This window comes from Coturnix japonica, chromosome 11 (genome assembly GCF_054131305.1).
Source record: "Coturnix japonica strain WE chromosome 11, WE-NBRP24, whole genome shotgun sequence".
Classification (NCBI taxonomy): domain Eukaryota; kingdom Metazoa; phylum Chordata; class Aves; order Galliformes; family Phasianidae; genus Coturnix; species Coturnix japonica.
In genome coordinates this window covers 10,919,129-10,931,948 of record NC_140673.1, presented here as the reverse complement: position 1 = coordinate 10,931,948, position 12,820 = coordinate 10,919,129, and the positions used below count along the sequence as shown (strand labels likewise).

General features: G+C 43.8%; 1 protein-coding gene and 1 long non-coding RNA gene across 3 annotated transcripts; one reads left to right on the top strand and one right to left on the bottom strand.

Moving 5' to 3' along the window:
- Positions 1–2,471: 2,471 nt before the first annotated feature.
- On the bottom strand, positions 2,472–6,227 carry LOC107317181 (uncharacterized). 2 transcript variants are annotated; one of them, XR_001556763.3, is made up of 4 exons: positions 5,967–6,227; positions 5,327–5,680; positions 5,141–5,198; positions 2,472–4,573 (listed from the first exon to the last, which is right to left on the bottom strand). It is a non-coding gene; the product is annotated as an uncharacterized LOC107317181 (long non-coding RNA). The 2 variants fall into 2 exon arrangements; XR_014932995.1 differs by having other exon boundaries at positions 5,141–5,186.
- Positions 6,228–9,147: 2,920 nt separating this feature from the next.
- On the top strand, positions 9,148–11,994 carry RGS2 (regulator of G protein signaling 2). The gene is made up of 5 exons (XM_015869533.2): positions 9,148–9,274; positions 9,409–9,510; positions 9,610–9,671; positions 10,439–10,605; positions 11,008–11,994. The coding sequence occupies exons 1-5, from the start codon at positions 9,159–9,161 to the stop codon at positions 11,200–11,202; spliced, it is 642 nt and encodes a 213-aa protein (XP_015725019.1). The 5' UTR covers positions 9,148–9,158; the 3' UTR covers positions 11,203–11,994.
- The last annotated feature ends 826 nt before the right edge of the window (positions 11,995–12,820 follow it).

The window sequence follows — 12,820 nt, the reverse complement described above, 5'->3', positions numbered from 1 at the left end:
CCACTAAGGAGCCTACCACAGTAGAAGAACAGCTAGGAAGGAACGTAAGTGATGACCTCATTGATAATACATATTGCAACAAAGTGTTTTCACTTGGGAGAATCAGCATTTTCTAACAGCAAACCAGTTAGCAAACCAGCTGGAACCTCTCCACACAGCTCCAGCGCTTGGTTTAGTCATTCATGTTTTTATTCCCATCTTCCAGGTAATTAGCTACTGCTAAGACAACGCGTGACTCTTGCTCTGCAGGTAGCATCTCTTTGTGAAGCAAGCATAAGCCACACATCACGAGATCTCTGTCAACATCCAACGTAGACTGTTTGCAATCATCTCCTGTCACTTAAAACACAGCCTCCTAATCCAGTCTTTAGATATGGCTTTGTTTCTTGTAAAAGATTATCATGTTTTTCTCACCTTTTATTTTTAACTGATAAAACATTTTACGAGTGACAGAACACTAAATAATTTTGATTATCTGATTTTTATCTGTACCTCATCTTCTAAACACACTTTCAGCCAGGGTAAAATTAGAAGGAGATGTACTAAATCCTTGGCACTTTAGATCTCTAGTTTGGCTCAGCTGACAGCTCTAACTGGAAACGATTATTTATATAGCCATGTAAATGTTCATGGTATTATTTAACCAAATAAAGTATAAGGCCTGAGCCTCGCAAAATCTTGTGCGTATACAAGTTCCTTAATCGTAGGCTTTACAGTGGGAAATGCTTTAAGTCCTAAATGTGCTGTGGTCTGAGCTATAAGTAAATCTTATAAGGACACACCAAATGCCACAGAGGCTTGAACTAACACCTGATGTAGCCCAGCTGTATGTGCCTAAAAGAAGATAGGTAGGGAAAGCTTAAGAAATCAAACTGTTTCTTGCTCTGTTCCTCTCACAGTCCTTCAGTATTCACAATTGTACTTGACACATTGGAGGGTTTTGTCCTTTTCAACATCTACACCTGGACCAGATGCCCATGAAATTACTGAATCCCCGTCTGAACCTTTTTGCTGACTTCCCCATCTCCGCAGTTTTCTGTTGAAACAAGTTTTATAAATTCACTGCCTACTGGCTGAGGACTGGTTCCCATTCTGGTTTTCACTTCACTTCCATCTGATTATGTAAAACCCTGAACACACCACCCCTCTGCCTTCCCCCATTCAGTAGATCGAAGAGTCCTATCCCTTCTGTTCTTGCCAGGCAGATGTTTTATTCCTTTAATCATTCTAATCTCCCTTCTTCACACTTTCTCCTTGCTCCTGCCCATTAGTACACCTTTACAGATCTATTGCCCACCAACAATAGTATGCCAGCCAACAGGAGTGAACACCAAGTGCCATTTGTCCCCACACACCAGGAAACAAACAAAGAAAGAAGTCTTATCTTCTCTATATTCTCTGAACATGACATTCTCAGAAGAATTACAATTAAGCAGCAAGCAGGAATTGCTTAGTTTGTTGGTTTTTTTTTCTTACATCTTGAGTACTTGTAACATTGCTCAAGGGCATCCACTTTTAGTTACAGACAATATAGATAGAAAAAAAAATGAATAAAGAAACCATGAGGAACAGAAAAGCTTTGGAAATTCACAAAGCATAAGCTGAGAAAATGGAGGAGGTCTTGCAAGGCCATGGAAGGTGGCACTGTGGTAGATAAGGAACAGCAGAAAAGCAGCTTGGTCAAGGAAACCAACCATGCAATGGCTGAACAGAGGTGACTGCAGCAAAGCAAACAGCATAAATGGATTTCTCTCTCCAGAGAGGCTCTCACCTGAAAATGGTTTCACAGAAAAGAGCATTAGAGCTCTGTCTCTATAATTATCCTAAATTCCTAAAAGCTTGCAATGCTGCTACCGTACCAAGAATATTCCAGTCCAAATTGCACTTTGCTGTAAACGTGGATAATTTTATGTGCATTTGGGCCTGCTTTCAGAAAGTTTGTTTTGAAAAAAATAATGTTGCTATTTCAAAGCAGGAACCGTATTGAGCAGACAGATAAATATGTCATACTTGGAATGATGGCTGAAAATACTCAAAGGCTACACGTACCTTCAGGAAGAGATGTCCCCGATGATGTGAATCGCTAATTAATAGCAAGCAAATGTGAGACAAGAGGCAGAGAATCACTGCTACTCCACTAAGATATAAGAGGCTAGGCATGCAAAAGACAATGCTGAATTAAATACCCATCTGTTTGTGACTTAAACATCATGCAGTCCTAACTAAACTGATCTAAAACCTCATCACACACTCTGCACATGCATTGTCTCCGTCTCATGCAGGTGTTTCACACCACAAAACTTGGTCACTTTCTTCCAACAGCAACCCCAAATTCTGATTCTTGCTATTAGGCAATAGTTAATCACTACCCTCTTATGAAGGTAAATTGTATACATCCCAAGAGATATGATACATACAAAAGAAACAAACAAACAAAACAAGAACTACACCATTTGCAGGCAACCTAACAGCTTGCAACCCATTAACGATGTTTAATAGATCCAATTCTTACAGTTCTGCCACTTCAACATGATATGGCATCCTTCTACAAAGAAACAATATCGAAACACAAACAGAAGTGATACAGTCCACAAAATGGGAGAACTAATGATTGACGCCTGGGTAGGCCAATACGTTCAAAAATACAAAGAGAGAAGTGTTAAAACCAGAAGCAATAGTAGAACTTGAGCAAAGTGCAGTCTATTTTTCTGCTGCTGAGCCATAAATTGTGACTAAGGGCTTGAGCAGACAAGATCTGATCACTGGCTATGCGAGTCCATCATCAAATTCTACAAGGTACAGCAGGATATTGTGGATTCACAGGGGAATATAGGCCTGGTTTTAGATCTCCATGTTCCCTCTTTTTTTTTTTTCCCCCTCTCATTCCATTTTCCAAAATAGTGCTGTGTCCACAAGGAAGAAAATAAATAAATGGGGATTTAGTAAAATATCAAGCTGGTGATTTCCCTATCAGAAGACAGAGCTGGGGCTAGCAATGCCTTTATAAATTCAAATACACACTGACAGAGAAAACAAAGGTAGCTTAGTTGTTACAGGCTCTAACAAAAAAACCTTTTTCATTTCAGTTCCACATTTCCTAGTTTTAATAAATGCAAATAAATTGATAAGAGGCAGACAGGAGACTCAATAGGAAGATATTCAAAGCAGTAAGACTGTAAAATGGGTACAGGGCAGTTGTGCAGTACTCCCAGAAGTGCAGCATCTACAGCTCAGAAGAAACAGGCTACCAACATACATTCATTCTCCACCTCTGTCTGCTCTCTGAAATACAGAGGATACAATTCAGATGCATTCTGCCTATATATAAAGAGAGCACACAGCTAAGGCAGCAGGCAAAAGCACCTCTCCTTTCCCTGCTCAGGAAAGTGCATTGCAAATCTCCCTCACTGTTTTCTCCAGACATGCCTCACATTAAGAACCAAGGAGACTGCATTCATCCTAGTCCCATTTGTTACTCCCCTCACACACACACAAACTGACTTTCTCTTTCAGCTCCAAGAGTAAATATAAATATGTCATTCCTTGTGCATACATGGAGTTTACATTCTCATTTACACTGCTCACACGGCCCATGCAGCTGAAGTTAATCATAAGGCACATAATTCCACGAAGCACTGACCCCATCAGTCCAGCAAAGATGGACATCAGCCAGGCAGTGAGCAGCCAGCAGTGATGCCAAGGGTCCTCTCCACTGAGCCCCAGCGTTGCTCCAGCTTTGGAGTAGTTGCAGAAATATGAGGTTTCAAACTCAAGCATCTTTTGTGGTGTTTTGTTGCCTGACCTTCTTCCCCATGGCAGTAAACACAGTGCCTTGTATAAACACAGAGCTGCTTTTGAGTGAGTGATGGAAAGAATGAGAAAAACAGCAGTTGTTTGAGCTGGGTATGTCAGAATGGGCCATTAAATGAATGATGCTGAACACAGACTTGAGCCTAATCTAGATGTTGAAAGTCCTGGCAGCTTCCAGTGGCTACTCTTTCTTTCATAACTTTAAGTGCTTGCACATTAGTAAGTAATTAGTAAGTAATCTGCACAATTGCTCTCCTTATTTGGCTTCTAGACATGAGTGGCTTTTTAAATTGAATCCCTTGTTAGAACTAACAGCTCCTTTTATCCCTGCAGTGAGTGCACAAGACCCCTCAGAGACTTGTCCACAGATGTGAAATTAATCTCTCATAGCTGCTTACTGTACGCAGATTACAGCATCTCTATTAGTCTGCAGTAAACAAGCTGTATGGTTTACACAGCATGCAAGAGAGGAGTAATCCATAATAAATGGAGGACATTGTCCTTATCTATTCTGTACCCAAAGGAAACAGATGACAGTCAATACAGTTGGTGTAAGTCATACTGTGGATGTAGGTGTATAACATGGAAGAGAGTCATTTCCTCAGTGTAATTTTTTGTTCTTTTAATTTCTTCTTGTAATTCACCTGATGTGTTTGAATATATCCCAAAGAGTTGCGCCATCTCGTCCCCTTGCTTCTTTCTAAGGTCCCAGTCTTGCCAGGAATGTTGTCTCAGTCTTCAAATAACAGTTTGGGTTGGAGAGCTACCAAAAAGCCAAACTTATTTAAAGCAAAGAGATTAAATAAACAACATGATTTAACATTAAAAAAAAAAAAAAAAAAAAGAAATTTGCAGCAACTAAACACCAGTTTTATGATAAGCTAAGCTAATCTTTATGATATGCTAAGCTTAACCTTAACTCAGGTTTCTTGCTCTCACCTATCAGTGATGCTGCATTCAGCTTTTGGGAAGCTCCCACCTGAGCCACCCACCACCAGTGTTAAGTACAGCTTGTCAAAACACAGCCAAATTACGTGTAGCTTTTTAGGCTTCTGGGCACAACCTACTGAAGCGTGCAGTCCTGTGCTGCTGTTTGCCAGCACCATAAACAACACAAAGTACATCTTAGTGCAGTTACCTGCCACACGTGTCTGCTATAGCAGTGATGCACTGAGGAACTCTAATGCTGGAGCAACAGCAAAGCATTGCTTCAATGATTTCTGGGGAGTTTTATCTGCTTAATTTCTTTTTAAATGTGATAAATGACTTTGTAGCTCCATTCATACCATTTAAAGGTTTGGATCCTTAATTTCCATACAGAATGACTCACCTGGAATCAACTCCGAGCTGCTTTCTTCTGAAGACTTGTCTGAGTGCTGAACAAATAGCTGATGAGAAAAAATGTTCCAGGAGAACAATGCATTTTCCTCCAACTAATGCACTTCAGTTGGAGGATTAAAGCACTGTTTTGCAATGCTGAGCATTAAGTGAGTGACTAATGTCCCAGGCTGCTTACCTGCGGCTCTTTCCCAGGCTGAGGCACTCTGCACTCCCTGTGCATCCCCGGCCACAGCCTCACCTCTTCGCTGTGCTCCTGAACCAGCCAGGAGGGTTGCTAGAAGCTGGCAAATATCACTCTGTATATCTTGCACTGATTACTCTCACTGCTTTCTCTATGGGAATAGGTCAGGATGCCACTGGATGAATGTGGCACCACTTACACTGTGCAGGAATCCTTCCTTCTGGCTTTCACTTGTGCTCTCTCTAGTCCAGACGAAATACTTGTTTTCAAAACCCCAAACTTTCTGAATTCTTCATATTCCTCCCCAGTCTTCAGATTGCTCACTGTTGTACTCCTGACTGCATTCACCTGCAGGGGAGGAGGAATGGATTGATTTATAAGTCACGCAGACTTTCTAGCTCAGTGTCTGACTAATGCCATTTAGGTTTCATTAACTTAGATAATCACCAAAAGGATCGTGTACTGAATGTGTTACGAATGATATGACAACGTCCACACATCCAGGTTTAACAAACATACTTGCTTGTTCAACGTCCCTCTGCACACAGAGTTTAACTAACATGGCCTTTTGAGAGAGGGGGAAACAAAATAGACTGCAAGACCAACAAATCACAGAGACACTGTTTTGCATCACCTGGTTAGCAGCAAACAAGATTAATCACATCTTTGCAGCCCAGACGATGTAGTGCCTGCAAAGAAAATTTCATTGTTAAAAATACACTGCTTCTTGCTAAGCTGTTTGTTTTCAGTATTGACAGAAGAGGTAAGGGATATTGAGAATGTCCTGTCCTTTGCAAGGCAGACGGTTTCAGCAGGCTCTGCTCAGCCTCTGCTTCCAGAGGGACTAAGCAGATCTCCCACCAGCAGGGCAGCACCCAAAGCCAACATTTCCCAGCCTTGGTGGGCAGAGGAGGAATCAGAATCTGCTCCTCAAAGCCTGAATTCAAATTGTTCTCACAGTGTGACAAACGTACAAGGCCACAGAACAGCAAATGCTGCAAGAAGGCATATTGTTCTGGTTTATCCACTTTTTGTTCAATTCCAGGGCTATTTTTAGCAGTTTTATAAACTCCCATGGCTGTCTATGTAAAAACAAGGTGGATAACAGCTGGGGTTGATGAGTGCCCAGAGAGCTCTGTCTGGTTTATACACTACTCAGACAGAGGATTTTGTTGAGTGAAAAGAGATCCGCACATAACAAGATGCATTTTATTTTCTATTTAGCAAAGACCAAACATTTAATTGCTCCGGTCTTAGTGCTGGGCCACAATAGTGTTAAATTTAGGCCCAGAAATGGCTTCTTGTGATTTGCAGGTTTGCAGCTTCACAACTGGAAAATCACGTAGGGTAAAGCAGAGCAGCACCAGCGTCAGGGAGCACCAAGCTGACCTCAGCGAGCCTCCAGCAATCCATCACACGGCAGCTAGAAAGCCAGCAGTCACACACACTGCATGCTGCTGGAGCTGTAAGAAGGACTGGAAGTCCTGAATGCAAACAACAGAATGAGAAGCAGACTAATGCTTGGAGTAAACATCTTCTCTTGCATACAGAAATATCAGAAAGGGAGGCAATTGTAATGAATCATATCTTAACACCTTATTCCTTCTTTTGAACATGACTTTTTGCTAGCACCAGACAACAGTTCAGTAAAGCATTCCTCCGATAACTCTGATGTATGGTTTGAGCCACCATGCAAAAGCATTTTCTCTCCTCTGGGCTTTAATGAAACTCTTTGCACTATTTTTTGGTATGTTCTTTCCTATCCTCCAAGTCTTCTCTATAAAAAGAAGAAACAAGGACTGGCATTTTAGCAAATGCAGACACAGACTTAAATACTATGCAGTGAGAATGCCTGCTCTCCGGGGACTTGGAAAAGATCAGCACAGCTATTGCAACACATAACGTAACTAAGATGGAAAAAACCTCATCTTCTACCCTGGATGTTTATTGCATATGTTACAGCTCCCTGTGCATCTCGCTATCGCTGCTGCTAGCAGGAATCGTATAAGCAGAAAAAGAACAGAACATTCTCAAGAAAGCCTCTGCAAAAAGAAGTGTGATCTCCAGGGTGAGAGCTTGTGTCATTAATGCCCGACATCAGATTTCATTACTTGGCAATAGCTGAATTCTCACTGACTTGAGCAGCAAGTTCGGGCTGCAGGCTCCCCCCCCCTCACTTTCCATTGGCCTTGCTCCTTTACAGCGAGATTACAGTTACAGGAATAGATTAAGTCTTCAAAAGACATAAAGGAAAAGGTTTGGCACTACACCGGTAGCAGCCCTTGCTGTGCAGACACACAGAGGCTGTTGCACCCCAAGTGAGTGAGGATGGGTTGGGGCAGCACTGCTGGATTTTATGGGAACATTCAAAATACCATCAGCAAGAGGCAGCGTGAGATGCAGCACGGATGTTGCATCCCTCACTTTGCCTGTGGCTCCTCTGCCATCCCAAAAGCAGACTGGTGCAACCTGCCTAGTTCACGTGATGTCAGCAGCAGCGCTGATGACGTTGTTTGATGTCAGACACGTTCCCCTTCTATTTAAATCATACACAGGAAACATCTTCTGTCACACAAATGTTTTAACTGCTGTCCCAGCAAAGGTCAGGGTCACCACCAGAAAGCACGCAGCACAGCATGATGCAGCAAGAAACTATTCCATGTAGTTTCTTCTTCACTGCAAAAAACCAACACAGAACCAACAAAACATGCTAATAGCCTCACTTTAGGAGTGTAATGAAAATGTAAACTTCAAATACATATTAATGCAGATGATCAAAGTTGATCTAAGTATCTTTTTAAAACCAGATGTTATAGCAAGTATACCTTATCAGGCCATCTAACCTTACAATTCCACGTTCATAGGGTTGAAAAGGACCATAATGCTCATCTAGCTTCAAACCTCCTGCTATGTGCAAGATCACCAACCACCAGACCAGGCTGCTCAGAGCACGTCCAGCCTGGCCTTGAATGCCTCCAGTGTTTTATTTTAACCTGAAATGCTATTTTCCCCTCTCACTGTTTAAAGACATAACAAAAGCTGTCTTAGAATCATTAAGGTTGGAAAGACCTCTTCAAGCCCAACTCCAGCCCATCCGCACTGATCATGCCTCTCAGTGCCATATCCTCCTCCTTTCTGGAACACCTCCAGGGACGAGGACACCCCCCTATCTCCCAGCACAGCCTGTGCCACTCTATCACCACAAACTATTCCTAATACCTAACCTGGTCCTCCCCTGGAGCAACGTGAGACTATTCCTTCTCATCCTCACACAGGCTTTTCCTTAGCAAGCTCCCACCTGGGCAGCTCCTGCATGCAACAGGCAGCAGTGCTGCATTCTTCTTTAAACGCTTTCAATTATTAAATAGAGGCCGTTTTCACCTAAGGCAAGATGCCCTGGCACACGGCTGTGGGGGGGGGATGCTTTTCCGAGACTAAAGGTGTCGTGACGCGTGCGGCCGGTAGGGGGCAAAACGACGTGCTCAAATTTATCGCCGCTTTGGTTTTATCTTTTTTTCTTTTTTGAATAAAGGGGCCTTTATTCCTCCTTCCTCCTTTTCTTCTCTGCTCAGAAGCCTGTGCTGACTTCACGGACCCAAATCTGCAAACCGAAGAGAAAGAGAAGTAGAGTTGGAAAAGCAGTTTAAAGAGGAGAGAGAAAAGAAAAGAGCGGAGAGAAAAGTAGCTCTGGGAGGGGTGGGAGGAGAAAGGAGGAAAAAAAAGAGAATAAATCAATATCGGAGCGCCCGGCCATACGGGGCGGGGCGTGGGGCGGAGCACGGGTGCTATATGGGGCGCTGCTGCAGCCGGGCAGCGGTGTAGGGCGATGCAGAGCGCCGTGTTCGTTGCTTTGCCGCAGGACGGCGGGCGGATGGAGCGGGGCAGCCGGCGACGAGCTGAGCTGGAGGAGACGGACAAGGGCAGGATGATGAAGCGCACCATGTGAGTGGCACCGCCGGCTCGGCAGAAGGGAAAGGTTTCTCTCTTCTGCTCGCAGCCTGAAGGCGGCTCTGGGTACTGGGGTGAGGTTGGTGGTTGACGGCTTCGTTGTAAATGAGCGTCTTTTGTTTTTCCAGCATTAAAGACTGGAAGAAGAAGCTGAGCTACTTCCTGCAGAACTCTTCCCGTTCTGGCAAAATGAAGTCCAACAAAGCGAGCAAACACCACACCTATTTCAGGTGAGTTCCAGCCTTAGATAACTCGAGTGCTGCACAAAAGAAGCAGCAGATCTCGAGCAGCGGTCTCACTTTCTCTGTTCTTCTCTCTGCCTCACACAGACCTTCCCCCGAGGAAGCCCGGCTGTGGTCAGAAGCCTTCGATGAACTGCTGGCTAACAAATGTAAGTTGGTCTTCAGGCTGTAACTGTTAAGAACGAAGCAGGGGAGAAGCTGATGTAGTTTGGAGATGGCTTCCTTGCATGTCAGTACTGCACGGAGCTCTTAAAGTAATATTAAAGCAGAGCTCCCCACTCTGAAGCATTGTAGCTGTAGGCTCTGTAGTTCAACTTTACCTATTCAGCCTGGCTTTGCCATAAGTGCAAAGCACTGTGCTCTCTTATCCAAATCAGATTCATTCTTATAATTCAGTAAGGATTCTGCAGCACAGAAGTCCACTGATTTCATTTTCTTGTGGGGCAGATTTTTGCTGGGAAAAAAAAAGCACTCAACAGCACAGCAGTAACAACTAAGAGCTGATACGGCCATTTGTTCTTTGAACTTCTGAGTCATCCTTTCCATTGCAAAAGCGTTCCAGGGGTTTGTTGTGCTGTCAGAAGTATTTGCTCCAGCATAAAGGTTAATGAGGATGATCCCATCTAGAGCTTTTCTTCTTAACGTAGCTCATCTGCAGGTATCATAAGGGTACACACTGACTAGAAACAGCTTTTGGTTTTGCACTTACATTAATTTGGCTGACTTGAAGCCTGCCAAGCTGTTAGGGTGTTAATTTGCTTGCAATGTGGATTTCTTATTACCATAACATTGCAGAAAAGACCAGAACTACAGCAAAATATTTTGCTAGGAGCAGATGTGACAAATTGGCAAATATAAGATGCCTGGAATACTTAATTGATGTGGTTTTGCCTCCCTCCCCCCTTCCTTTCCCTAGATGGTGTTGCTGCTTTCCGAGCTTTTCTGAAGTCTGAGTTCTGCGAAGAGAACATCGAGTTCTGGCTGGCATGTGAGGACTTCAAGAAAACCAAATCCCCCCAGAAGCTGACACTGAAGGCAAAGAAAATCTACAATGACTTCATTGAAAAGGAGGCTCCCAAGGAGGTAAGGAAAGCACATAAGCATTGCCCTGTTCCGTGTCTTTAGCCCCACTCTATTCCTCTGAGCTTGTAAGATGCAGATGTCACAAATGCATTGGGCACAACTTTTCCCTGACTGCCTTCTTTCATCAAGGTGGAAAATGGTACAAGCTGTACTCCAGATTCCACCTTAGCATGAATAGGGAGGGGGGGAGGAAAACCAGCCTTGTCAAACACCTGTAACACTTGGGTTTGGCACCAGAAAACAGCATACCTGGATTACTCCAAGTTTTCATAGTAAAGAAATAATTTAAAAGAAACTACATCAATTTATCCCTGAAGCAAAAGGACTCCTGACCTCTTCAAAAGTGTTGTGCTTGTTGGGATTCAGTTCTCAGAAAGTAAGCATCTGGTTTTTGTATTTCAGATAAACATTGACTTCCAGACCAAGAACATGATAGCACAGAACCTCCAGGAAGCCACACACACCTGCTTCAGTGCAGCACAGAAGAGAGTTTACAGCCTCATGGAGAACAACTCATACCCACGGTTTCTGGAATCTGAGTTCTATCAGGAGCTGTGCAAGAAGCCTCCCATCACCAGAGCTGCCCAGGGAACATGAGTGCAGAGTGAGGAAACACCTCTCAGCTACCAAGGAACTGAGCTGGCTTGGCAGCATCCTGACCTGAGAGACTGAGATGGGAGCACTCAGTCAGTTTGCCGCAGCATAAGGACTGATATTGACTTTGGTGCAAAGCTGTTGGCAAAGGACATTGTTGGAAGGCGTTTGTGGCTGGCAGCAGTGCACCAGGCTGGTGATGTCCTTTTTGGAGTGCTGCAGTAAAGGAGCCTGCACGCATCTAACTGAGCTGTGCCTTGTGACACGCTCCTTGTCATAGCTGTGGTGTTATACAGCAGGTCAGCACAGAGCTGCCCTTCTGCAAGCAGAAGCACAAGTCTGTGCAGTTGAGCAGTGCTGGGAACTTGAGTCATGTATAGATTCTGGTGGCTTTTTTTTTTTTTCCCTGCACATCAACCAGTACTGCTGTCATCAGTTCCTGGGTGTTGTAACACCATTTGTTTAAGCTGACATGAGCTGCAAAGAGATGTACTGAGGTTTGTGTGTGGTTTGCAGGCACCAGTTCTACCCTCACTGCTGTGCAAGGAGGGGACAGCCAGTTCTGCTCTAGGAGGAATGAGCTGTGCAGCACAGCCTGCAGGGCTGGGCATGGCAGCAGGGCTGCGTGAAGCTGGGCAGAGGGCAAAGCCCAGCTACAGTGAACAGGAGCTATACAGTATTATATTTATATACAGATTATGATTGTGTTGAACGCTGCAATATGTCATAATTTGGTTTGAGACAGCAAGCTTCAGTGAAGTCTTACTGTTTTTAATAAACTATTTTGATACAGAACTGCTTTTGTTGCTTGTTTTGCACACACACAAACTGGTCTGAGTGAGTTATCCTGCAGTAACCACTCTTACAAGTGCACTCCACTGGGCTAATTTTAAGCAATTAACTCTTGATATACAAGACACGTTGGTGCTTCAAACATAGTAAAAACCTTCAGAGCTTGAAAGCTTTGCTAGAATCTACCTCAAAATTATCTCTACGACAGTGCAAGGTACACAAACAGCTGGACATGTCAGATCAGCCAGAAAGCAGCAGCATTGTTGCTAGAGCTCCCAGCCATAGAATACAGGCACTTACAGTGCAGCAGCACAGCTGCTCCTCCTCAAGACCTCTACTTCAAATACAGCTTCATTTCCAGGCTGCAAAGCCTGTGCAGAAGCAAACACTTTTACTGCCTGCTGAGCAAGCACACCTTAGCAGGAGTCTAGCGATCCATACCGTGTGTGTGCTTGATTTTTTTTCTGTTTGACAACATCCAAAGCCAGCATTCAAAATCTGAATTCAGTATCTTCTCACATCCTGGTTCCAACTACTTCTCCCACCCTTCTCATATCACAGCTTCACCTGCTTGGTTCATGTATCCCCAACAGCAGTCGCTTCTCCAAGCATCAAGAAAAGCCTCACTACAGTATTTCAGCTGCATAGCAAAAGCAGCTCTACTATGCAAGTCACAGGATTTGTAGCAGTGTACAAACGTATACGCATTTTACTGTCTGTAGACATAGAAAGAAGCATAGCCCCAGAAACAGGGCTGCGTGGGACCTACCTATCTGTGAGAGCTGGCTCTCCCGCAGTCAAATTTATTGATCGCTTGGTTATACCCACA

What these genes read in the sequence shown, in the direction of transcription:
- RGS2 (XM_015869533.2), top strand. Translation starts at nt 9,159, where the DNA reads ATGCAGAGCGCCGTGTTCGTTGCTTTGCCGCAGGACGGCGGGCGGATG. An exon ending in AGGATGATGAAGCGCACCAT is followed by an intron (nt 9,275 to 9,408) that starts GTGAGTGGCACC and finishes TTGTTTTTCCAG; the next exon opens with CATTAAAGACTGGAAGAAGA. An exon ending in TGAACTGCTGGCTAACAAAT is followed by an intron (nt 9,672 to 10,438) that starts GTAAGTTGGTCT and finishes TCCTTTCCCTAG; the next exon opens with ATGGTGTTGCTGCTTTCCGA.